Genomic DNA, 25,909 nt, shown 5'->3' with positions numbered 1-25,909 from the left:
CCATAAACACCTCAGTCACTACTCATGGCCCCTATACACATTCTTTTCCTTGCCCTGTCCCTTCCTAATCTTTTCCCCCTCCCCCTACCGCTGTCTACCGCAGGAACTCACTGCCCATCCATGTCCTCTCCCATCCTGCTCACTGCTACAATACCCTACCCACCCCTGTCCCTCACCACCTCACCATCTCTCCTATCCCCCTCCTGCTTCCTAGCTCTCAACCTTCATCACTTCCTTCCTGCCATTAACCCATTCCCATTCCTCCTAAGCGCATCCCGTATTAGTCGCCTTCATCGCCCTACTTCCCCCACCCTCCTCAGCACTCTCTTGCTCCTTCTCCTGCTATCCGCGAGAGACATCAATCCCAATCCAGGTCCCCCACACCTGTCCTCGTCCTATTCATGCAAACGATTCTGGGATGTCTCCAATCTCATCTCTATTCCCCTCCTCCCCCCCTCCCCCCACACACTTCTCGTGTGCACTGTGGAATGCCCGCTCGGTCTGCAACAAACTTTCCTTCACCCACGATATCTTCATCTCCCGTTCCCTTCAACTGCTCGCCCTAACTGAAAACTGGCTCACCCCCAACGACTCTGCCTCAGTCACGGCCCTGTGCCATGGAGGTTATCTTTTCTCCCACACTCCCCGCACAGTTGGCCGCGGAGGAGTCGGGTTTCTACTTTCGCCCTCCTGTAGTTTTCAACCCCTCCTCCTACCGCAGTCTCACTGCTTCTCATCCTTTGAAGTTCACTCCATCCATCTATTCTACCCGCTGCCACTCAGAGTTGCAGTCATTTACCACCCCCCTGATAAGTCCCTCCCTTCCTTCCTTACCGACTTCGATGCCTGGCTCTCCGTTTTTCTCGAACCCTCATCTCCGTCCCTCATTCTTGCAGACTTTAACATACACGCTGATGACCCATCCGACTCCTACGCTTCTAAGTTCCTCACTTTGACATCCTCCTTCAACCTCCAGCTGAGCTCCACCACCCATACTCACCAAACTGGCCATTGTCTTGACTTCGTCCTCTCCACTACCTGCTCACCCTCCAATTTTGCGCCTCTGCAATTCCTCTCTCAGATCATCACCTGATCACCTTCACACTTCATCACCCTCCCCCTCAGTCCCGCCCAACACTAACCACTACTTTCAGGAATCTCCAGGCTGTCGATCCTCCCACCTTATCCTCTTGCATCTCTAATCTCCTCCCTTCCATCATGTCCTACGAGTCTGTCGACAAGGCTGTCTCTGCTTACAATGCCACTCTCTCCACTGCTCTGGACACACTTGCACCATCTATCTCCCGTCCCACAAGGCGTACTAATCCCCAGCCCTGGCTGACCCCTTGCATCCGATACCTTCGCTCCTGTGCCCGATCTGATGAATGCCTCTGGAGGAAATCTCGCACCCATACCAACTTCAATCATTACAAATTCATGCTATCCTCCTTCCAGTCCTCCCTATTCCTTGCCAAACAGGACTATTACGCCCAATTGACTAATTCTCTCGGCTCCAACCCTCATCGTCTCTTCGCCACCCTTAACTCCCTCCTCAAAGTGCGCTCCGCTCCCACCCCCCACCCCTCTCACTCTCTCCTCAATCACTGGCTGACTACTTCCGCGACATGGTGCAGAAGATCAACCTTGAATTCACTACCAAGCCACCTCCTCCTCTTCACCCTTTAACCCACTCTCTCAACCAACCAACCCAGGCCTCCTTCTCCTCTTTTCCTGATATCACCGAGGAGGAAACCGCCCACCACCTTTTCTCCTCGAAATGCACCACCTGTGTCCTCTGATCCCACCCCCACCAACTTACTAAACATCATCTCTCCTACTGTCACCCCCCCCCCCCATCTGTCATATCCTCAACCTCTCTCTCTCCACTGCAACTGTCCCTGACACCTTCAAGCATGCTGTAGTCACACTACTTCTCAAAAAACCATCACTAGACCCTACCTGTCCTAACAACTACCGCCCCATCTCCCTCCTACCCTTCCTCTCCAACATACTTGAACGCACCATTCACAGCCGCTGCCTTGATTTTCTCTCCTCTCATGCCATCCTCGATCCGCTTCAATCCGGTTTTCGTCCTCTACACTTGACAGAAACGGCACTCACTAAAGTCTGTAATGACCTGTTCCTTGCCAAATCCAAAGGTCACTACTCCATCCTCATCCTCCTCGACCCATCCGCCGCTTTTGACACTGTCAATCATAATTTACTTCTTGCTGCACTATCCTCATTTGGGTTCCAGGGCTCTGTCCCCTCCTGGTTCTCCTCTTATCTCTCCCACTGTACCTTCAGAGTACATTCTCATGGATCTTCCTCCAATCCCACTCTCTGTTGGAGTTCCTCAGGGATCTGTCCTTGGACTCCTTCTTTTTTCAATCTATACCTCTTCCCTGGGCTCACTGATCTCATCTCATGGTTTCCAATATCATCTGTATGCTGACGACACCCAGCTTTATCTCTCCACACCAGACATCACTGCGGAAACCCAGACCAAAGTATCAGCCTGCTTATCCGACATTGCTGCCTAGATGTCCAACCGCCACCTGAAACTGAACATGGCCAAGACCGAGCTTATTGTCTTTCCACCCAAACCCACTTCTCCCCTACCTCCACCTCTCTATTTCAGTCGACAACACCCTCATCCTCCTCATCTCATCTGCCCGCAACCTCGGAGTCATCTTCGACTCCTCCCTCTCCTTCTCTGCCCATATCCAGCAGACAGCCAAGACCTGTCGCTTCTTTCTCTATAACATCAGCAAAATTTGCCCCTTCCTCTCCGAGCACACCATCCGAACTCTCATTCACTCTCTCATCACCTCTCGCCTTGACTACTGCAACCTACTCCCTCACTGGCCTCCCACTTAACCATCTATCCCCCCTTCAATCCATTCAGAACTCTGCTGCCCGTCTTATCTTCCACCTAGATCGATATGCTTATATCACCCCTCTCCTCAAGTCACTTCACTGGCTTCTGATCAGGTACCGCATACAGTTCAAGCTTCTCCTACTAACCTACAAATGCACTCAATCTGCAGCTCCTCATTACCTCTCTACCCTCATCTCCCCTTACGCTCCTACCCATAACCTCCGTTCACAGGACAAATCCCTCCTCTCAGTACCCTTCTCCACCACCGCCAACTCCAGGCTCCACCCTTTCTGCCTCGCCTCACCCTATGCTTGGAATAAACTCCCTCAGCCCATACGCCAAGCCCCCTCCCTGCCCATCTTCAAATCCTTGCTCAAAGCCCACCTCTTCAATGTCGCTTTCGGCACCTAACCATTGTACCTCTATCCAGAAAATCTAAACTGCCTCCAATTTGATTGACTGCACTTTTTGTCCTTTAGACTGTAAGCTCCTTTGAGCAGGGACTGTCCTTCTTTGTTAGATTGTACAGCGCTGCGTAACCCTGGTAGCGCTTTAGAAATGTTAAATAGTTGTAGTAGTTGTAGTATTCGACCTCAATTCTGTTTGGCTCCTGTTTTTTGCTAAGCCGCTCAACAGCCAATGAACATCTTCAGCTGGTTGTCGATTTATTCGGGCAAAAGGATCAAAGGTTGCTATTCCAACGTAAATCAAGAGAACCACACAGCCTGAATAAAAATATTGAATGGAAGGCATTTTATTAAGATCGATAGCCCTTTAATAAAACTCATGCTCCGAATTGATTGAAAGCCCAGTTGGCGTCTATTCAAATACTGCGGACATCTTGGAGTAAGAAATCATAATAATCAAATTTTTCTTCCTGAAGCAGCAAATTTGTTTGCGAAACAAGGCGCTCTTGTAGAGGATGAAGATGGGAGCCTGAAGGCAGGATTGAAGAAGCCTAAGTGGATTATAGATTGTAGTAAATTAAATTTGGATACTTTTTCTCACAGTAGTAGCGTATGTGCACATTAGCGGGTTTTTTGAGAAACCGATGCTTTTTCTCTTACAAGAGATTTTTTACATTGGTTTGTTTTTTTACACATTCTAATATAAGATTTAAAAGACCAATGATAAGAACATAGCTCCAGTGATAGCGCTGGCGCTCTTTTGAAACGAGCAATTATTCTGTTTAGAATTGCCAAGCTTGGAAGCGTTGAGGTCCGTGGTTGTAAAAAGCAACAACTTTGCTTACACACTGCGATTGAAATACCCAAATACCATCTGTTAGGAAAATGTAGAGAAATAAAGTAGTATACTATCAGGCTTATTTTCGAAAGAGAAGGGCGCCCATCTTCCAACACAAATCGGGAGATGGGCGTTCTTCTCTCAGGGTCGCCCAAATCAGCATAATCGAAAGCCAATTTTGGGTGTCCTCAACTGCTTCTCGTCGCGAGGACGACCAAAGTTCACGGGGGCGTGTCAGCACTGTAGCAAAGGTGGGACTGGGGCGTGATTAGGAGATGGGCGTCCTCGGCCAATAATGGAAAAAAGAAGGGCGTCCCTGATGAGCACTTGGCCGACTTTACTTGGTCCATTTTTTCTTGCGACCAAGCCGTGAAAAGGTGCCCGAACTGAACAGATGACCATTGGAGGGAATCAGGGATGACCTCCCTTTACTCCCCCCAGTGGTCACCAACCCCCTCCCACACACAAAAAAAAAAAAAAAAAAAATTTTGCCAGCCTCTATGCCAGCCTGAAATGTCATACCCAGCTCCATGACAGCAGTATGCAGGTCCCTGGAGCAGTTTTAGTGAGTGCAGTGCACTTCAGGCAGGCGGACCGAGGCCCATGTGGTGGTAAATGTAAGCCCTCCAAAATCCACCAGAAACCCACTGTACCCACATGTAGGTGCCCCCCTTCACCCCTTAGGGCTATGGTAGTGGTGTACAGTTGTGGGGAGTTGGTTTTGGGGGGCTCAGCACACAAGGTAAGGGAGCTATGCACCTGGGAGCAATTTGTGAAGACCACTGCAGTGCCCGGTTGGTGTCCTGGCATGTCAGGGGGACCAGTGCACTATGAATTCTGGCTCCTCCCAGGACCAAAGGGCTTGGATTTGGTCGTTTTTGAGATGGGCGTCCTCGGTATCCATTATGGCCGAAAACAGGGGACAACCATCTCTAAGGTCGACCATCTCAACATTTAGGTCAACCATCTCTAAGGTCGACCTAAATGTTGAGATTTGGGCGTCCACGACCATATTATCAAAACAAAAGATGGATGCCCATCTTCTTTCGATAATACGGGTTTCCCCGCCCCTTCGCCGGGACGTCGTTAGAGATGGGCGCACAGAGATGCTCATCCCCGTTCGATTATGCCCCTTTATGCCATGCTTTGTATTCTTATTTGAATATTTTTACTGCTGTAATTGCCTATTACTCATGTTTGATTTATTCTTATTGTACACCGCCTTGAGTGAATTCCTTCAAAACGGCAGTAAATAAACCTTAATTAATAAAATTAATAAATCCTAAAAAATAACTATAGCAAATAGAGAAAAGAAAATTGCAGTTCTCATAAGACAAAGTGATGTCATTGCCGTGTTAGTCCACTTGTAAAGGTAATGAATAGAAAATAAAATAAAATGATACCATTTTTATTGGACTAACAATACATTTTTTGATTAGCTCTTGAAGGCAATCCTTCTTCTTCAGATCAGAAATAAGCAAATGTTGACAAATATCAATGTATATACGTGAAACACAAAAAAACTCCAATGTCAGTCTCACAGGAAGAGAGTGGGGTGGATTAGTTGAGAAACAGGGGGGGGGGGCTAGGTGGACGAGAGACAGGGAGAGATGGGGGCGACAAAGCAGTAGAATTGTATGGTTCATCATGGGCTAGAAAACCCAGATCTTTGTTAAGTCCTGGCTGGTGAGTGTCAAGATATATCATTTTGACATCTAAAGTCCTACATTCTTGGATTATCTTAACATTTCCTTTTAGTACTCTCACCATAAAATCATTGATGCAGTGTTCTGGTTTTGAAAAGTGCTGTCCCACAGAGATGACATCCTGGTTGGAATTGATGTTTTTCACATGTCTATGTAGATTACATCTCGTCTACTTTCAGGCTTGTTTCTCCAATGTAGCAACACCCATCACATTTTTTACACTGAATGATATGTATCACATTACAAGATAAGCATGTGATTGACTCCCTTATGCTGAATATTTTTCCTATGTGAACGACTGTAGGATCCTGTGAAATGTGTTGGCACTGTTTGCAGCAATATATTGTTACGTCTGTGGCCGTGACCACCCTCAGACTTACCCTGTTTCTGGGAGTCAGTGGCTGTGCTGGCTTCTGCTTGTCTCTGTGTCTGTCTCTGTCTTAGTTTCTCTCTGGCTCTGTGTGCTGATTGCCCTACTGAACCTCACCTGTGTGGGCTATGCCTTTTCCAAGACGGCTGCCGCCGACTCCTCTATGCCAGCATCCAAGATGGCTCCCACTGGGCTGACTGCTCTGTGTGTCAAGCCTCTGTTTGGATGCAAGGTGATTGCTGCAGCGGTGCCTCTGGTGTGGAAGGGCTTTATTAATCACTTAGAGACTACAGCCCTGGCCTTTGCATTTCATCTAAGGGCCCTGGTGTATAGAGTGCTCTGTACACTGTTTCAGTGTTTGCTCTGTGTGAGTTTCTATGTTTGACTAGAAAGCTTAGGCACCGTGTGGCTTGTTAGCCTGTGTATAGCTTTGCTAGTGCTCTGTGTTTGTTTAGACTAGCCAGCTTAGGCACCGTGTGGCTTGTTAGCCTGTGTATAGCTTTGCTAGTGCTCTGTGTTTGTTTAGACTAGCCAGCTTAGGCACCGTGTGGCTTGTTAGCCTGTGTATAGCTTTGCTAGTGCTCTGTGTTTGTTTAGACTAGCCAGCTTAGGCACCGTGTGGCTTGTTAGCCTGTGTATAGCTTTGCTAGTGCTCTGTGTTTGTTTAGACTAGCCAGCTTAGGCACCGTGTGGCTTGTTAGCCTGTGTATAGCTTTGCTAGTGCTCTGTGTTTGTTTAGACTAGCCAGCTTAGGCACCGTGTGGCTTGTTAGCCTGTGTATAGCTTTGCTAGTGCTCTGTGTTTGTTTAGACTAGCCAGCTTAGGCACCGTGTGGCTTGTTAGCCTGTGTATAGCTTTGCTAGTGCTCTGTGTCTGTTTAGACTAGCCAGCTTAGGCACCGTGTGGCTTGTTAGCCTGTGTATAGCTTTGCTAGTGCTCTGTGTCTGTTTAGACTAGCCAGCTTAGGCACCGTGTGGCTTGTTAGCCTGTGTATAGCTTTGCTAGTGCTCTGTGTCTGTTTAGACTAGCCAGCTTAGGTACCGTGTGGCTTGTTAGCCTGTGTATAGCTTTGCTAGTGCTCTGTGTTTGTTTCCAGTGCATGACTTGTTAGCTTGGGCACAGCTTTGTTGTTAGCTGGTGTATAGCTTTCAAGTCTCCTGAGTGTGCTCTGTGTATGTTTCTTGTGTATGACTGGTTTGCCTGGGTATAGCGTTTCTATTAGCCTAGGTACAGTTTACTAGTCATTGTGTTTAAACCTGCCGACTGCCAGAACCCGGACAGTCCCTGCCTGTCAGCCTTGCCTGCGCCTAGGTGCCAGGGGGCACTCCTGGATCTTCATTCCTGCTGTTCCTGCTTGCAAGTTCCAGTTCCAGGTTTTCCTGTAAGTCCTACCGGCTGCCAGAACCTGAGGGCTCAACCCTCGGGGAAAGTTGGTCAAGCGTAGGTGAAGCCTAGGTCCAGTGTGTTCCAGTCCAGCGGGTTTCACTCCTGTATGTTCCAGTCCTGTGGGGCCCTCCAGTGTGTTCCAGTCCAGCGGGCTCCACTCCGGTGCGTTCCAGTTCCGTGTATTCCGGTGTAGAACTCCAGTCCGGGGTTCCGGTCCAGTTTTGTCTCATCTCTACCTTGGAGGTGATCTTGCCTGCCCACTGCCGCTCCACGGTAGTGGCCCATGGGCTCACGAACCCAGTGCTCCCGGGGAAGAAGCCTGACAGTATGCCAAGGTCCTCGAGCACGCGACATATATATTGCAAGGATACGTGCCATTCTTTCTGAGTTTCTATCAGCAGTTTGCTTTCCCCTACTGGATTTCCTAGACAAGTGGATCTTCCAACACCTGACAAATAACCCCACCCAAAACAAAGGACACCAGCTGGACATGCTAGCTTACAGAACCACAAAAAATCATGAGTCATGAGATGGAAATCAGCGATGTCCTATGGTCACAAATCCTGTGGTAGGATCACAACAAACTAGAATTCATCCTAGACTGGCCAGAACAGGAAAATAAAAGAATCTGTGTGGTCCCATCTAACTCCAAAACATCCAGAGGGAATATTGACGTAGACCACTTCTGGAACATAATCAAAAGCTCTGTGCTTAATCAACCAGAGACCACTGCTTTTCTAAGTCAATGGGACGAGGCAAGTCGTGTAGCACTGGACAGAATACGACCAGAAAAGCTGAAACACAATCACAGAAAAAAAGAAAAAATTATCCTTGGTCCAATCAGGAACTAACAAGATGAAAAAGACCTACAAAAATCTAAAAAGGAAGTGGATTCACAACAAATCCGATGAAAGCAAAAAGCAGTGGCATAAAATGATCCAAAAGTACAAGTCTGAGATCAAAAAACCCAAAACTAAATCCTATGGACACTTTGCAGGTGGAGCTCAACTGAACTTCAAAAAGCTTTTTGGACTAGTACATAGACTTTTGGACACACAGGATCTCACTGCAGATAATAAACAACTTCCCTCGGACAGGAGCTAGCAAACTACATCGAACAAAAAGCCACCACAATCAAAAAAGGATTGCCCACCCCAACAACTGACGCAGGGGATTACTTAGACGAGACAAGACATGCTGAGGGCCCTCTGCCAGCAGACAGATCATGGACATCTTTCACATCACCCACTACTGACATGGTCAGACAATTTATGAACAGATACGCAAAATCCCAATGTATATTATACATTCTAATGGCCCTCCTAGGTCACAAACTGGAAGAGAGTGGTTTTAATACATCTACATAGATGATGTAACCATCTGTATTCCCTTTATTAAAGGCATCCAAGATGTGATAGGAGACATCAGAAGAGAGCTTGATCTGATGGAATCATGGGCCACAGCTTTTAAACTAAAAATTAATAGAAAAAAAATGAAGTTCATGACGATAACCAGTCGATACAACCCAATAGTAAGTAACAAATTCTCTATCGATCACATAGACTATTCTACAGGCACAATCAAAATGCTGGGAATACTACTCGACCAGCATTTAACATTAGAACCGCAAGTGCACTAACAAAGAATATTCAGATCACTATAGAAACTGCAACGACTAAGAAGATACTTCCCAAAAAAAACCTTTTACATCCTGGCCCAAAGTTTTGTTGTATCACAAATAGACTACTGTAACGCAATTTATGCGAGATGCAAGGAATACATCTTCAAAAAGCTACAAACAGTACAAAATACTTCTGCACGTCTGATTTGTGGCTCATCCAGATATGACCATGCCACACCACTGCTGCAATCCCTGCACTGGTTACCAATAAGAGCAAGAATGGTTTTCAAAGTATGTACCTTCATATACCAGGCCATTTATGGCAATGCTCTGAGCTATATAATGTCATTAATAGAACTACTGCTACTAAACGTCAAAGAGAAGCTAAGAGACCACCTAATCATCCACTTCTCCAGATGAAAAGGGGTGGTCTACAACTCATATTACACTGTCGGCTCTCCATACAACGCAGCTAAAGACCAAAAGCATATGACATGACACCTCCTATAAAAGTTTCTGTAAAAAAATGAAAACATTTTTATACAGGAAATTCCTAATTGATAGACTAAACCCCGAAAAAATACTACCAGTATATTGATGACATTTTCATGATTTGGAATGAGGGAGAAGAGACTCAATTTCACAGTGTCGGGTCCGATGCTGACCAGTCCAGAGGCCTGCTCTCAGCACCCAATGTCGAAAAAGGTGGAGACCTTCACCATGCCGTTGCACTCCCAGTGGATCTTAAGTCTTGGCAGTTGAGGTTGATGCTTCTAGTGCCGATGACTATGTACTGGCCTTTGACTAGCCAAAACGTTTCTCCTATTGGCCCTGCCACACACCCTCTGTGTCCTCAACTGCATTTTTAAACAGAGAGAACAAGAGTTAGGCTCATTGTCAGCAACAAGGCACCCGATGCACCAAGAGTGCCGATTATTTTGGGCGCACCTCTTGAATCCACTGAGACACTGAGAAAAGAATTGCAGCCAAATTAAACTCCTCAATTGTGAACAGAAAAAGGGGCAGTGGTCAAATTGAGGCTGGTGCTCCGGCCTAAAAATGGACTTAGCAACTCACAAAAAGTAAAGTAAGAATCAAAAAACTAGCAAAAATAAAGGGAAATTAAAAGACAAAAAGAAGAATAAACATAACAGCTGAGAAAAGGAAAACTACCCGCACAGGAAGGCACTGCGAAAGAGAGAGATACACACACTAAGAGGAGAACACAAAATGCATCCTACCTGCTCTGCAGAAAAAAATGAGACTGAGAGACCCACGCTCATGCAGCAGGCAGAAAGGCACCAGCGCATTCATGGTGGGACACTACTAGAAAGTTCTTAGTCTCACTAGTCAGCATCTGCACTAGACTCCAATGGATGACGTAACCCAGCTGTGAGAATAAGAAGGCCTGCTTGTATAAATAAGGTATAAATAAATAAGGTATAAATAAATTGGAGTTATAAAGGGGAACAAGAGTAGTGGATTTTATGGTCTAGTGATAACATCTTAGAAGTGACTCTGGGGGAAACTGGGAGCCAGTGTTCTGCTTGGAGAGGAGTGGCATGGTCAAATTTCTTTGTGCCACTGAGAAGTTTTACTGCCATGTTTTGACTATCTGAAGTTGCTTAGTTACCAATGACTTGAATGCCACACAGAAGTGCATTACAATAATGCAGTGTTGTGATACTGAGGGAATATATAAGGATTTGCAGAGCTAACTTATTAAGCACATGGTAAACAGAATAGATCGTTTTAAGTTTAAAGAAGCAGCATTTCATTATGCTGGAAATTTGTGGCTGAAAGATCAGAATTTGATCCAATAGTATTTCGAGCAATTTTATCATTGGCTCAAATTAGACGAATTCTGGCCATTATGATAAGGCTAGAGAGACCCTTGGATTTCTCTGGATTCAGTTTATGGGATTGAAGTCAAAGGGCTATCTAGGTTAGTTTACTGTTGAAGGTAAGTATCTCAGACTAATTAAGGGTTAGGATGACAAGTATCTGAAAAGTCATCTGCGTAGTAATGACTAAAAGAGGGCTACGAGTGGTGACATGAAGATATCAAAGAAATTTTGTGCTAGTATAGATCCATGTAGCATGCTGCATGTCAGGGTGTAGGGGGTTGATTGTGTGTTTTGCCAGCAAACAGTATTAATTCTGTTATTAAGATATAAGCAAAAACAGTCCAGTGCTTTGCCTACAATGCTTATTTCTTGCAGTATGTCAAGGAAAAGAGAGTGATCAACTAAACTGAAGGCTGCTAATACATTCAAGGTTAAGAGTACAAATATCTGTCCTGGTCAATGTTTTGCAGAATAGAATCTGTGATGTCTAATAGGTATGTCTCAGTGCTGTGCATTTTGCAAAAGTCTGATTATTTCAGTGCAAAACAGTAGTCTTACCAAAATAATCTAGTACAATGTAAGCTTGGATAAAAATAGTAGTTGGGCAATAGGGCAATAGTTTTACAACTTTGAGGACCTATTTTGGGATCTTTAAGCTTAGGATACAGAAATGCAGATTTACAAAATTGAGGGACAGTACTGGCCTGAAGGCTTGTTGTGATCATGAAGTGAAGAAATTGAATCAAGATCTTCTAAAACATCTCAAAAAATAATTAGCTGAAGGGTGTCGTGAGGAGCAGTGGTTATCTCGAGTTGTCTAGAACCTGTGCAACTGTGTTGGTGGAGGGGAGATTAAACGATATGAGAGCTGCAGAATGTGTTGGAGGAGGGGAGATTAAACGATATGAGAGCTGCAGAATGTGTTGGTGGAGGGGAGATTAAATGATATGAGAGCTGCAGAAGCAAGGTCCTGCTTTCAGTAATGGATCAATTCAAAATGAATATCCATGGGTAAATTATTCCAAAAGGAGGGCTCAACTAAGTCAAAAAGTGTTTGTCAGGTTGCACTCAGACGTATATAACGAAATACAGGGACAACCAGAAGGTTCTGAGTAGATGAGTGGAGGGACCAGGGGAAGACAGGGAAGAAGGCACTCAGAGAAAGGAGAGCTGCCACGAGTAGTATACTTGATGGTCCATGATAAGCAATTCAAAAGAAATCCAATAAGGAACAGGAAGCCAGTGTTCACCACACAGAAAGTTGTATCATGTTTACGTTTCTTTGCATTACGAAGAAGACATCACCCTGTATGGGAGGAAAACAGACACCTCTGTCGTAATCACTGCAGTACCAAAGGAAGCTTACTGTCTCACAGCAACATCTAAACGATAATGTTTAGCAAAGGTACGAAAAGATGACCATGTTGGTGCTCTATAAATGTCTGAAGGGGAAACAGCATTATATTTCACTTATAATGAAAGCACTCCCCTAATAGACTGAGCTTTTTAAGACTACAGGTAATTGTTTCCCTACCAAAAGACAGCTGTGCCTCCATTGTTGGCTTTTGCCAAAAAGAACAAACAACTGATCAGATTTGCAGAATTCATTTCTAACTTCCAAATATCTCATGAGAACTCTGTGGAAATTTAAGAAATGTAAGGTAGAATGTTCAGACAGATAATCCTCTCTATTAAAAGAAAGAAGACGGCTAGAATGATTCATATGGAAACAATACAATTGAACTTAAACTGATCTCCGCAAGCAAAGAGCTTCAGTTCTAACACTCATCTGATCAAAGATAGTGCTACCAAAAACAGTTTTTAATATATGGTCTTTGAGAGTGGCTTTCCTATTATTAAAAACAAAATTACAGAGCACATCCGAGGACATGGATTACTGAGACTGAGTCAGCATGGCTTTTGTGTGGGGAAATCTTGCCTGACCAATTTACTTCAATTCTTTGAAGGAGTAAACAAACATGTGGACAAAGGGGAGCCGGTTGATATTGTGTATCTGGATTTTCTAAAGGCGTTTGACAAGGTACCTCATGAAAGGCTACAGAGGAAATTAGAGGGTCATGGGATAGTTTTGAAAGCACTGCGTTCTTTGATTGGTGCTAGTGTTAGGTGTTGCACCCTTAATGCTATCACTTCTTCTCTAATGATTTTATTTTGGGACTTTGATTTGTGTTGACCCTTTTGGATTTTCTTATTGTTTTAAGTTGTCATTCTGTACCTACCTAGTTTTGGGGATCACCGATTAATATATTTTCTTAAAATAATTGGTTTCAGAGTGTTCCAGCTATGACCTTGTGGTTTTCCCTTGCCTGGATCCACCTACGATTTTAGCCTTTAGACGCGCTGGGCATTTTTCCTGTTTTCCTCCATGTATTCTGAGTGCCAGTTTTCCTACACTTTGGCGTAGTTCCACCTGGACTATCTTCACTCCCTTGGCAAGGGCTGTGGACACAATTATGTCTGAAACCTTTCAGAACCGAGTGATTTCTTATTCAGGTGTCCTTAATGTTATGTCAGGAGGTGAGACTGTGTTTGTAAAAATTAGAGTAAAAAGTTTGTGTTCACCGTCAAAGTTTCCGGGCGCAAAGGCTCTGGTCACTCCCCGAGAGGGCACGAACTGCCCCCACTGCGGCAGCCTGTGCGTGTGGTTTGGAACAGCGAGCACTGGTCACACGCGTCGCTCCGATACTTGCTCCTCGCACAGCCACCTCGGCATGTACTGTGCACTTGGTGCCTCCTCTCGCTCTCTGTCTGGCCGGCACTCCCAGATGTGCAGTTCAGGACAGCGAGCACTGGTCGGACACGTTCCACGCGTTGCTGCTATGGTTGTTCCTCGCAGCCACCATGGCACATAATGCGCGCTCAGCGCCTCCTCTTGCCCTCTGTCTGGCCGTTCGGCGCTCCCAGTTGTGCAGGTGGGCGCCACGGTCCAACGATTGGCGCTGTGTTTCCGATCCGGGAGGGGCTGTGGTTGGCTCCTGGAGGCGCTCAGCGGCCCGTCCATAGGGAAGGTCAGCGGGATGTCTCGGCCGACCTCTGGCAGTCCGCCATGGCAGCTCGTGCTCCCTCAGAAATTCCTAGGGCGCTGTTAGGCACTCAGCGGCCCGTCCGTGGAGGTCATTGGGGTGTCTCGGTCGACCGTCCGGCTCTCCGCCATGGCAACTCACGTTCCCCTCGGAGATTCCTAGGGTGCTCCTGGGCGCCGGGCCTGGTGGTGTGTTGCTAGGCCTCCGAGACAGAGAGGAAGCCGCGGCCTGTCCACGGCACCTCTCTGTGACCCAACCTGCAACCCGATCACGACATCCCTCGATCTTCCCAGTCGATCAGGTTCGGCAGCAATCAATTGTCGATCCTTTGGTCCGTCTGGGGGGTCTGTTTGGGGGTCACACAGTCCGTTCTCAGCTGGTTTCCAGCTGATTTTCCGGTCAGGGTCTTCGGAGCTAGCTGCTCCGTGACCTCTGATGTTATCTACATAAGAAAGCCAGAAAGGCACCTTCTCATCAATGTTCTCTCAGAGTGGACCCAGACCCCTATTGTTGACTGGTTCTGGAAGAATTAGCAGGTTGCATCACTTGTGAGCCGGATCTCTTAACTGCTCGAAAGGAAGAGTTTCTTGGTTGAAAATGAGCACCCAGGGAAAAGCCCTTCTGATCAGGCCTGAAAGTCACTAGCATTCTTACATTTTTGCCTACTAGAAGACTTACAAGAAGATTTAGGCTGATCCCAGGAAGTCCAAGGTGTTAACTTCCCCCAAATCCTTCACATTCTTGTCCAACTCTTACCAAAAATTAACTTACCCTTAATGGGAAGTTTACTAAGCCTAGACTTGGAGGCGGGGTCTGCTGACAGTTTATCATCCACAACAACCTCCTAGTTGTAACAGAGGGTCACAACTAACAAGACCGTAAAGGCCATCCGCTAAATAAGCCAAACCAGCCTTCAAATGTAGTAGATGATCTCGAACCACCACCTAATCCTGATCCAGACTCTCTTGAATCTGATCACATGCTTTTGTCAAATAGCAACAAGAAATAGATGACTTAAGGCTTCAGGTTTCTACCTCGGAGTGCTTAAGAGATGCCTCCACCTTACAGTCATGAAAATCCTACAAAGTGAATGATACATACCTGTAGCAGGTGTTCTCCGAGGACAGCAGGCTGATTGTTCTCACGACTGGGTGATGTCCGCAGCAGCCCCCACCAACCGGAAGAAGCTTCGCGGGCGGTCCGCACGCAGGGCACGCCCACCGCGCATGCGCGGCCGTCTTCCCGCCCGTGCGCGACCGTTCCCGCCAGTTGAATGACAAGCAAAAGATGAAAACGCAACTCCAAAGGGGAGGAGGGAGGGTAGGTGAGAACAATCAGCCTGCTGTCCTCGGAGAACACCTGCTACAGGTATGTATCATTCACTTTCTCCGAGGACAAGCAGACTGCTTGTTCTCACGACTGGGGTATCCCTAGCCTCAGGCTCACTCAAAACAAGAACCCAGGTCAATGGAACCTCGCAACGGCGAGGGTATAACAGAAATTGACCTACGAAGAACAACTAACTGAGAGTGCAGCCTGACCAGAATAATTTCGAGTCCTGGAGGGTGAAGTTGGATTTAAACCCCAAACAGATTCTGCAGCACCGACTGCCCGAACCGACTGTCGCGTCGGGTATCCTGCTGGAGGCAGTAATGTGATGTGAATGTGTGGACAGATGACCACGTCGCAGCCTTGCAGATCTCGTCAATAGTGGCTGACTTCAAGTGGGCCACTGACGCTGCCATGGCTCTAACACTATGAGCCGTGACATGACCCTTAAGAGCCAGCCCAGCCTGGGCGTAAGTGAAGGAAATGCAATCTGCTAGCCAATTGGAGATGGTGCGTTTCCCGACAGCGACCCCTAGCCTGTTAGGGTCGAAAGAAACAAACAATTGGGCGGACTGTCTGTGGGGCTGTGTCCGCTCCAAGTAGAAGGCCAATGCTCTCTTGCAGTCCAATGTGTGCAACTGACGTTCAGCAGGGCGGGTATGCGGCCTGGGGAAGAATGTTGGCAAGACAATTGACTGGTTAAGATGGAACTCCGACACCACCTTCGGCAGAAACTTTGGGTGGGTGCGGAGCACTACTCTGTTGTGATGAAATTTGGTATATGGAGCATGAGCTACCAGGGCTTGAAGCTCACTGACCCTACGAGCTGAAGTAACTGCCACCAAGAAAATGACCTTCCAGGTCAAGTACTTCAGATGGCAGGTATTCAGTGGCTCAAAAGGAGGTTTCATCAGCTGGGTGAGGACGACGTTGAGATCCCATGACACTGCAGGAGGCTTGATAGGGGGCTTTGACAGAAGCAAGCCTCTCATGAATCGAACGACTAAAGGCTCTCCAGAGATGGCTTTACCTTCCACACGATAATGGTAAGCACTAATCGCACTAAGGTGATTCCTTACTGAGTTGGTCTTTAGGCCAGACTCTGATAAGTGCAGAAGGTATTCAAGCAGGTTCTGTGCAGGGCAAGAACGAGGTTCTAGGGCCTGGCTCTCACACCAAACGACAAACCTCCTCCACTTGAAAAAGTAACTCTTTTTAGTGGAATCCTTCCTAGAGGCAAGCAAGACACGGGAGACACCCTCAGACAGACCCAACGCAGTGAAGTCTACGCCCTCAACATCCAGGCCGTGAGAGCCAGGGACTGAAGGTTGGGGTGCAGCAACGCTCCGTCGTTCTGCGAAATGAGAGTCGGAAAACACTCCAATCTCCACGGTTCTTCTGAGGACAACTCCAGAAGAGGGAACCAGATCTGACGGGGCCAAAAGGGCGCTATTAGAATCATGGTGCCGTGGTCTTGCTTGAGCTTCAGTAAGGTCTTCCCCACCAAAGGTATGGGAGGATAAGCATACAGGAGGCCGGTCCCCCAATGGAGGAGAAAGGCATCCGACGCTAGCCTGCCGTGTGCCTGTAGTCTGGAACAGAACAGCGGCAGCTTGTGGTTGGTCTGAGAGGCGAAAAGGTCCACCGAGGGGGTGCCCCACTCTCGGAAGATCTTGCGTACCACTCTGGAATGAAGCGACCACTCGTGCGGTTGCATGACTCTGCTCAGTCTGTCGGCCAGACTGTTGTTTACACCTACCAGGTATGTGGCTTGGAGGAGCATGCCGAACTGGCAAGCCCAACGCCACATCCCGACGGCTTCCTGACACAAGGGGCGAGATCCGGTGCCACCCCTGCTTGTTGGTGTAATACATTGCAACCTGATTGTCTGTCCGAATTTGGATATTTGGTAGGACAGCCGATCTCTGAAGCCTTCAGTGCGTTCCAGATCGCTCGGAGCTCCAGGAGGTTGATCTGCAGATCCTTTCCTGGAGGGACCACAGACCCTGGGTGTGAAGCCCATCGACATGAGCTCCCCACCCCAGGCGAGATGCATCCGTCGTCAGCACTTTCGTGGGCTGCGGAATTTGGAATGGACGTCCAGGGTCAAATTGGTCCGGATGGTCCACCAGAGCAGTGAAGTGCGGCAACTGGTGGAGAGGCGGATGACATCTTCTAGATTCCCGGTGGCTTGAAACCACTGGGAAGCTAGGGTCCACTGAGCAGATCTCATGTGAAGACAGGCCATGGGAGTCACATGAACTGTGGAGGCCATATGACCCAGAAGTCTCAACATCTGCCGAGCTGTGACCTGCTGAGACGCTCTGGTCTGCGAAGCGAGGGACAGGAGGTTGTGGGCCCTCGCTTCGGGAAGGAAGGCCTGAGCCGTCTGGGTATTCAGCAGAGCTCCTATGAATTCCAGAGACTGGGTTGGCTGGAGATGGGATTTTGGGTAATTTATCACAAACCCCACCAGCTCCAGAAGTTGAATAGTGCACTGCATAGACCGGAGGGCTCCCGCCTCTGAGGTGTTCTTGACCAGCCAATCGTCGAGATATGGGAACACGTGCACTCCCAGCTTGCGTAGGTACGCCGCTACCACCACGAGGCACTTTGTAAACACTCGTGGGGCAGAGGCGAGCCCAAAGGGCAGCACACAATACTGAAAGTGCCGTGCGCCCAGGCGGAATCGAGATACTGTCTGTGAGCTGGCAGTATCGGGATGTGAGTGTATGCGCCTTTAAATCCAGGGAACATAGCCAATCGTCTTTCTGAATCATTGGCAGAAGGGTGCCCAAGGAAAGCATCCTGAACTTTTCTTTGACCAGGAATTTGTTCAGGCCTCTCAGGTCTAGGATGGGACGCATCCCCCCTGTTTTCTTTTCCACAAGGAAGTACCTGGAATAGAATCCCTGCCCTTCCTGCCCGGGTGGTACGGGCTCGACCGCATTGGCACTGAGAAGGGCGGAGAGTTCCTCTGCAAGTACCTGCTTGTGATGGGAGCTGAAGGATTGAGCTCCCGGAGGACAATTGGGAGGCAGGGAGGCCAAATTCAGGGCATATCCGCACCGCACTATTTGGAGAACCCACTGGTCGGAGGTTATGAGAGGCCACCTTTGGTGAAAAAATTTTAACCTCCCTCCGACCGGCAGATCGTCCAGTACGGACCACTTTGATGGCGGCCTATGTTTCCCGTGGACCAGTCAAAAAGCCCATCCCCGGCTTTTGCTGTGGAGGCACAGGGGGCTGCTTAGGGCGCACGCTGTTGTGCGAGAACGAGCTAGCTGGGGCTGTCCCTTGTGCCTGACGAGGCCTTCTGGCCCGGCTGGGTGTACCTACGCTTTGCAAAAGAATAGGGCACAGCCTGCCGGGCCCGGGAAAAACGTCCACCTGCTGAGGTGGGTGACGAAGGCGCCCGGTGGGAGAGCTTGTCGAGGGCGGTTTCCCGCTGATGCAGTTGGTCCACCAGCTGCTCGACCTTCTCGCCAAAAATATTATCCCCCCGGCAAGGGACGTCGGCCAGTCTCTGCTGGGTGCGGTTGTCCAGGTCAGAGGCACGCAGCCATGAGAGCCTGCGCATCACTATACCTTGGGCCGCAGCACAAGATGCCACGTCACAGGTGTCATAAATACCCCTGGACAGGAACTTTCTGCACGCCTGCAGCTGCCTGACCACCTCCTGAAAAGGCCTGGACTGCTCCGGCGGGAGCTTATCGACCAGGTCCGCCAGTTGCTTCACATTGTTCCGCATGTGGATGCTCGTGTAGAGCTGGTACGACTGGATGCGGGTCACGAGCATGGAGGATTGGTAGGCCTTCCTCCCAAACGAGTCCAGAGTGCGAGACTCTCGCCCCGGGGGCGCCGAGGCAGTATCCCTCGAACTCCGTGCCCTCTTGAGAGCAGAATCCACGACCGCCGAGTCATGGGGCAATTGGGGCCGCATTAACTCTGGGTCCGAGTGGATTCTGTACTGGGACTCTGCTTTCTTGAAAATGGTGGGATTAGATAATGGTCTCATCCAGTTCCGAAGCAGTGTCTCTTTGAGGACATTGTGCAACGGCACCGTGGAGGACTCTCTAGGTGGTGATGGATAGTCGAGGACCTCGAGCATCTCAGCCCTCGGCTCATCCAAAGAGACCACGGGGAAGGGAATGCAAATAGACATGTCCCTTACAAAGGAGGCAAAGGTGAGGCTCTCAGGAGGCGAGAGCTTTCTCTCTGGTGAAGTCGTGGGGTCCGAGGGAAGACCAGCAGACTCCTCCGAGGAGAAATATCTGGGGTCTTCCTCTTCCCCCCACGAGGCCTCTTCCTCGGTATTGGACATAAGCTCATGTAGCTGAGTCCTTAACCGGGCCTGGCTCGACGTCGAGGCACCGAGGCCTCGGTGTCATCGAGCGGTGGACTCCCGCGCCGGCGGGGACAAAGCTCCCTCCATCGACGTCGACGGGGACTCCACCTGCGTGGCAGTCGAGACCGGCGCCGCAAGCGGCGGCAGTGTCAACGGCCTCGGTACCGGGCTAGAGCTCGCCGGCGCCACAGTCAACGGCGCCGAGGGCGCAAGAACCCCCGGCGCCGGCACAGCCTGGCGCATCAGCCCTTCCAGGATCCCCGGAAGGATGGCTCGGAGGCACTCGTCCAGGCCCGCTGCCGGGAAAGACGGGGGGGGCCGGTAGAGGTGTCGGTGCCGGAAGCTGCTCGGGTCCAGGAGACTGCACCGAAGTGCTGGGACCCTGACGCGTCGGTACCTCCACTACCGAAGGGGATCTCTCCTCTCGACGCGGACGCTTCGGCGTCGACTCCTCGCCGGTACCGAGAGCCGGATGCATCGAAGGCGACCGATGACGGTGCTTCTTAGATTTCTTGCGGTGCCCGTCATCGGTGCCCGGTGAAATGGAGGAGGAGGAGGTCGATCCCCCTCGGTCTTGAGGAACCGGGTCAGACAGGGTTCAGGTCCCGAGGGCCATGGGCCGAGGGAGTGACCGGGGCCGATTGCCCACGCGGCCTCTCACCCCTACCCTCACCGGAGGACCGGCGGGCCGACGGGACCTGTGCTCCTGGGGTCGATGCCATCGGTGCCGATTTCACGGGCATCTATACCGGTACCGAAGAACCGGCCGTCGATACCGATGCCGTCGAGGTCGACGTCGAGGGGCCGGCACAAGTTCCGAAAAGACGATCCCGTAGAACTTGCCTCACAACCTGAGTCCGTTTCCGGAGACCAAGACACAAAGAACACGACTTGATATTGTGCTCCGGCCCGAGGCACTGGAGGCACCAAGCGTGGGTGTCGGTCTGCGAGATAGGCCGGCCGCACCGACCACACTTCTTAAATCCACTCGGGACCTTCGAGGACATCGACGGAAAAATCGCGTCGGCGAAATTAAAGCCGTCGATGGTGGCGGTAAATCACACCTCGAAAAATAAATTGACCGCGCGGCCACAAGGCCGCAACGCGACGCCCCGCTAGAAAACGAGGGAAAACAAGCGCGTTCACACTTTTTTCTTTTTTTGAAGAAAAGAAAAAGGGTCCGGAACGCGCCCAGAAACAAACAAAAAACTAAGAAAATTCACGAAAAACGCGACGGTTTTTTGGGGCTGAACAAGAGAGAGCGGCGACGCACGACTCTCTCCAGCGCGGAAAAAACAAGACTGGGGGGAACGGTCGCGCACGGGCGGGAAGACGGCCGCGCATGCGCGGTGGGCGTGCCCTGCGTGCGGACCGCCCGCGAAGCTTCTTCCGGTTGGTGGGGGCTGCCGCGGACGTCACCCAGTCGTGAGAACAAGCAGCCTGCTTGTCCTCGGAGAATGCTTAGCTCCCTTCCACAAGAATAGTAATCTTCATCATGGCTGGGACCAAAGCATCAAGTGCAGAAAATTCTCCCACTGTACAGAGAGAAGAGTATACAGTGTTAACACTAAGGGAAAGATACTTCACTTTAATTTCAGATTTGAATGACTGCCTGTGAAAAAGTCTAATAAGAACATAAGAATAGCCATACTGGGTCAGACCAATAGACCATCTAGCCCAGTATCTTGCTTCCAACAATGGCCAATCCAAATCACAAGTATCAAGCATAATCCCAAAGAGAAGCAACATTTCATGCTGCTGACCTCAGGGATAAGTAGTGGCTTTCCTCATGTTTACAGTTTATAGACTTTTCATCCACGAACTTGTCCAAATTACTTTCCTATTTTCTCCTATTCGTTTTAAAAGTATTACCATATAACTACATGGCGTGTCCCCTAATCTTAGTACTATTTGATAGAGTAAACAATTCACATCCACAAGTTCCACTCAGTATTTTAGACTGCTATCATATCTACCCTCAGCCATACATTCCCAAGCTGAAGAGCCCTAACCTCTTAAGCCTTTTCTCATATAAGAGGAGTTCCGGGGGTCAAGTGATGCCTGCTGCCTGAGGGGACATGGTGGAGAGGGGCTCCCCGAGAGATCTGCTACATTCAGCTAAAAACAGCCAGTTTTGCTGGCTATATGCAAATTCTGAGGGTGTTGGCTGTTAGAAGACAGAACAGAGCCCAGAATTCGTCAAGTTTCAGAGAGGGTTTCTGAGGAATGCCCACGAAAGCCCAGAGAGGAGCAAAAACCCCGAACAACAAGGCGCCGAAAAAGATGGCGGAAACAACAATGCAGCCCGCGCAGAGCGACACAGAACCGCAGGCAGGAGAATGGATAGCGGAAATAACAAGGTCGGTGTCGGCAGCGCTGGAAAATAGACTTACCAAACTGCAAACAGCTGTGGATGAAATAAACGGAAAGTTTGATGCACAGGCCACGCGCATTGCTGAAGTGGAGAATCGAGTGGCGGCGAGAGAGGACGAGGCTCGGCAAATGGCGGCTCAAATTTCTGAACTTCAAAAAGAAACAGGAGAGCTGAGAGATCGCCTGGAAGAACAGGAAAATCGAGCGCGACGAAACAACTTGAGAGTGGTGGGTCTCCCTGAGTCGGTGCTGGACAAAAATCTTTATAAGTTCTTTGACTCCTGGCTTCCAGATCAGCTGGGCATAGCAGAGGGCAGAAACAACATTTGCTGTGACAGGGCGCACCGAATTGGGGTGCGCGAGGAGAATGCCAGACCCCGAACAGCAATAGCGCATTTCACCAACTGGCAGGCGAAAGAGGAGATCTTAAGGGCCTACCGCGCAAAAAAAGCTTTATCGTACGAGGGCAACAGTTTATTTTCAATGACTACTCCGCAAGAGTGGCACTGCTCCGGAAAGCTACGACACCTACATGCACTGAACTGCATAAAAAAGGAATCAAGTTCGCCCTTCTCTACCCGGCGAAGCTACGGGTGTGGCATGAAAATCGAGTGTCCTATATCAGCGATCCGGGAGAGGCGAAGGCAATGCTGGAGAAAATCACCGCGGCTGGCACCTGTGAGATGGGAAAGAGCCCGTGACCAAGGAGAGTAACCCTGGAAGTGGGAGCTGAAGGTTTTATTTGCAAACAGCCACGAGGCATCTATTAAGTGCTGGGACAATCTTTGAGCTTAGAGTTGATGGATATGCTAATTGATGGACTTAGGTTCCAAGCGAAAGCGGGAGCAGGGAGTGGGAGGAGGGGTAAGTAGCAGGGATAACATGTCTGGTTCTTTAAGCTGTTTTAGTTTGAAATGAAGCGTTATAGAGGGGTTAGTTTTATGGCTGATGGGGGTATGGGCTCAGGATATATAGTCACATGCTTACTTTGTGGGTCGTCTGACATTCCATAACTCTTGGCTGGGGGGGGGGGGGGGGGTCTCTCGGGGGGGCCCTGTCGGCCCGATGAGTCTCGGGTAGGAGTAGGATGGGAGACAAGGACTGGAAGGGACGGGGGAGGGGGGAGAGGAGAATGGTGGGGAGGGGGAGGGGGGTGGATAAATGCGTAGAGTTGAGAGGGGTGTGGTTGTGGCTGTCTGTGTGGACAGAGAAGGAGGGGGGAGGGGGAAGGAGGGCTTTTGGGTGGGAAAGGACAGAGATCTGAAAGCTAAAATCACTGTGAGAGTCTGTTTGCTTAATGAGTGTATTGAAGATACTTGCCAGTTGGGCTGGGAGACTGGCGAGATGTATAGTGTCTTTATCTATGGTATTAATAACATACAACCTGACAATGGTTAATTTGAGAGTAATTAAGTTGAATGTGGATGGAGTGCACTCCCCAGTTAAAAGAACTAAGCTGCTCTCGTGGCTACGTAAAGAGGGAGCAGATATAGCATTCTTGCAAGAAACCCACCTCTCGGCCTCTGAACATCAAAAATTACAAAAGAGCTGGGTGGGAGAGGTGGGGTTCTCTTCTTATAATTCTAGACAAAGAGGAGTGGCCATATTAATACACAAGAAATTGCCATTTAACACTCATAAAGTGATTCAGGACAGAGAGGGGAGATATGTACTGATTATGGGTGAATTGTGGGGACAGCATATGCTTCTTTGCAATGTCTTTTATTTGGCACGGGAAAGGGGCACGAATAGGGCATCAGAAACTATCCCATAATAAGGGGGCGGGAGGCCTGGGGTTACCCGATTTACGCATGTACAATGTTGCAGCGCTTATGCGCTTTATTTTTGAGGGGTTAGCAGATCACTATAAGTTTTTGCCAACTGGAGGGCTGGAGGACTGGAGTCGCCCATGGTCGTTTATACATTTAATACACACGCGGGCTGGCACTGATTCTCAGATGGTGGGCAAGCTGGCCTTCCTGAAACCTATGCGGAGGGCGTGGATTTGGTGGAGAGAGAAACAACAGAAGTCACCCGATGCATCCCCCTTTTTGGGCATGGTGGGCAATGCGGAGTTTCCAGCAGGCATGGGGTACTCGGTGTTTACCCAGTGGCAGCAGGAGGGGTGCAGGATTTTAGGCCATCTCCTAGTGGAGGGGGGGGGGGATACGCTGGAATCTTTTGACCAAATAAAAGAGAGATGGGGTGTCCCTAATAAGAATCTACTGCAATATATTCAAGTGAGGCATTATTACTCTGCTTTACAGGGGAAATATGGGGATAAGTGGAGGTGGGGACCCCCTATAAAGTCAATAGCCTCTCTACTTGGTATAAGATCTTGCAAATGCATAGCCCAGAAGGGGGCATGGAGAGGCTGGTGGGACACTGGAACACAGAACTAGGTACGACCTATACACTCCAAATGTTTAACAAGCTTTTCTCCACATTATATGACATGGTTAAAGTAGCAGATCTGCAGGAAACACAATATAAGATAATGCACAGAGCATACATCACTAAGGCTAAAGGGGCAATTATGGGCTTATGGGGAGATGGACAGTGTCCACGATGTCATCAGGGAGGAGGAACCTTTCTTCACTCCTTCCTGGAATGTCCGAGCCTCTCAGTGTGGAATGAGGCCTTCCAATTAATACAAGGAGTTACTAAAAAACAGCTAGAATGGGACTATGCAACAGTGCTCCTTGGAGATCAAACTCTTTTGAAAGCACAGGGGGTATTGCAAACGTACAGGCGATTTACATACATGACCTTATTGTTAGTCAAAAAGACTTTTTTACAATTTTGGACATCCTCTGAGAGTATACCAAGTGGAGCTTGGAAGGCACGAATGAGTGAAGTGGGTAAACATAAGAGCAGGATCTATGCCAAATCTCTAAAAGCAGGCAACAAGCAATACTCGACGGTGTGGACAGACTGCTTACAGAGGCTCAGTTAAGGGAGGGGGGAGGGATGGGTAAGGGTAGAGGGAGGGACAGGAGTGCATGCGCAAATGGCTGGTGTGTAAAGGTGTGGAAATGAAAGGTATGCATGAGATGAATAGATGAGGGATACTTGAAAAGCCAATGCAAATATGGTGATGGAATGATTATGTCATGGGATTTCTTGTTTACTTGGTATTGTTATCAGGAATGTCATGTGCTTGTATTTAATAATATCATTTTGTTCTCTGTGACAAGTGTTTATACATTGTGTTGGCGACAATAAAAATTAAAAAAAAAAAAAAAAAAAAAGAGGAGTTCCATCCCATAATCATTTTGGTAGCCTTTCTTTGGTCCTTTTCCAATTCTGCTATATCTTTCTTGAGATATGGCAACCAGAACTGCACACAGTACTCGAAGTGTAGTCACACCACAGAGCGATACAGATGTATTATAACATTTTGTCTTATTTTTTCTTTCCTAATAATTTCTAACATTTTATTTGCTATTTTGTATGGTGAACACAATTAAAATACACTAAATACATCAAACCTCACATTCTTAAAAACTCACGCTGCATTCTGTGATGTAGGTAGCCAGGTCCTGTTCCAAGAGAGATCGCTGTGTCTCAGAAGCTTTTAGCTCTACCTCCTTTTGACTAAGTACAGCTTCAACCTCAGAAACCCGACGATGCAATCGGGTCATTTCCTGTTCCATCTACAATGAAAATACAAAACAAATTGGATTGTAATATAAAATAGTCATCTTCTAAATTTGCACTACAAAAAGTAATAAGAATACTCAATACATTTTTAACAGT

The 25,909-nt window shown here is 48.5% G+C and overlaps 1 protein-coding gene across 1 annotated transcript in view; it reads right to left on the bottom strand.

Moving 5' to 3' along the window:
• Window positions 1-25,909, bottom strand: part of CIT (citron rho-interacting serine/threonine kinase) — a 1,023,678-nt gene that overhangs the window by 769,027 nt on the left and 228,742 nt on the right. The window contains 1 exon segment of the mRNA XM_030217566.1: window positions 25,663-25,806. Coding sequence (XP_030073426.1) covers window positions 25,663-25,806 — 144 coding nt within the window.

The sequence above is a fragment of the Microcaecilia unicolor genome, chromosome 11 (assembly GCF_901765095.1).
Source record: "Microcaecilia unicolor chromosome 11, aMicUni1.1, whole genome shotgun sequence".
Taxonomy (NCBI): domain Eukaryota; kingdom Metazoa; phylum Chordata; class Amphibia; order Gymnophiona; family Siphonopidae; genus Microcaecilia; species Microcaecilia unicolor.
The sequence above is the reverse complement of the archived record's forward strand: the minus strand, read 5'-3'. Positions and strand labels throughout refer to the sequence as shown.